Source organism: Arachis ipaensis, chromosome B09, assembly GCF_000816755.2.
Source record: "Arachis ipaensis cultivar K30076 chromosome B09, Araip1.1, whole genome shotgun sequence".
NCBI lineage: Eukaryota > Viridiplantae > Streptophyta > Magnoliopsida > Fabales > Fabaceae > Arachis > Arachis ipaensis.
Genome location: NC_029793.2, coordinates 8,489,002 through 8,489,707, shown reverse-complemented (window position 1 = coordinate 8,489,707; position 706 = coordinate 8,489,002). Strand labels below are relative to the sequence as shown.

The 706-nt window shown below is 40.7% G+C and overlaps 1 protein-coding gene across 1 annotated transcript in view; it reads right to left on the bottom strand.

Moving 5' to 3' along the window:
* The window catches only part of LOC107616535 (disease resistance protein RML1A), a 7,397-nt gene extending 6,784 nt beyond the window's left edge, over window positions 1-613 (bottom strand). Inside the window, exon 1 of the mRNA XM_016318486.2 lies at window positions 25-613. Coding sequence (XP_016173972.1) covers window positions 25-500 — 476 coding nt within the window. The 5' untranslated portion in view covers window positions 501-613. The remainder of the gene's footprint in view (window positions 1-24) is intronic.

Here is a 706-nt window from a genome sequence, read left to right as displayed (position 1 = left end):
GAGTTTCTCATGATATATACTTACGCATAGTTTTTGGAGTGCCATCCAGAAATGTTAGCTGATTTCTTGAGAGCCTGTCTCCAGTTGCTTATCTTGTCTCTGTTGGATTCACTTTCTGTGAGATCTCTTTCGTATTTTGCAAACGCCTTCTCAAAACTCCCACTTTGGTGGCGTATATCTGACGGATCTGTTCTATAGAAAACTGGGATAACAACCTGACCGTGATCTTCCCTCCATTGAATAATCTTGACGAGTTCCTCCAAGCACCACTTTGAGGTCGCGTAGTTTTCTGAAAAAACCACGATGGACATCAGCGAGCTCTCGATGGCTTTCTCGAGTGCCGGCCAGACTTCGTCTCCTCTCTGGAGAAGACAATCCATGTATGCCCGGATTGTCTTGTTTTCCAGAGCGCTAAACAGATGGACAGTGAATGTTTCGCGGGTGTCCTCACCTCTGAAGCTGATGAATACATCGTATGTTGTTGTACAAGAAGACGACATATATTATCGTAATGCACCTCTAATTAACTACTACTCAGATGATTGCAGACCTGCATCGCCTTTTAGATCTCTTTCTACTAGGACAAAATCTTTTGATCTCACGGCAGGTCAACCATTGCTAAGGTTATTATTAAAATTTAAAAACGAATATGGTACGTTTACATTAAAATCAGTCATTAAAATCAATCATTATATATTTTTGTATA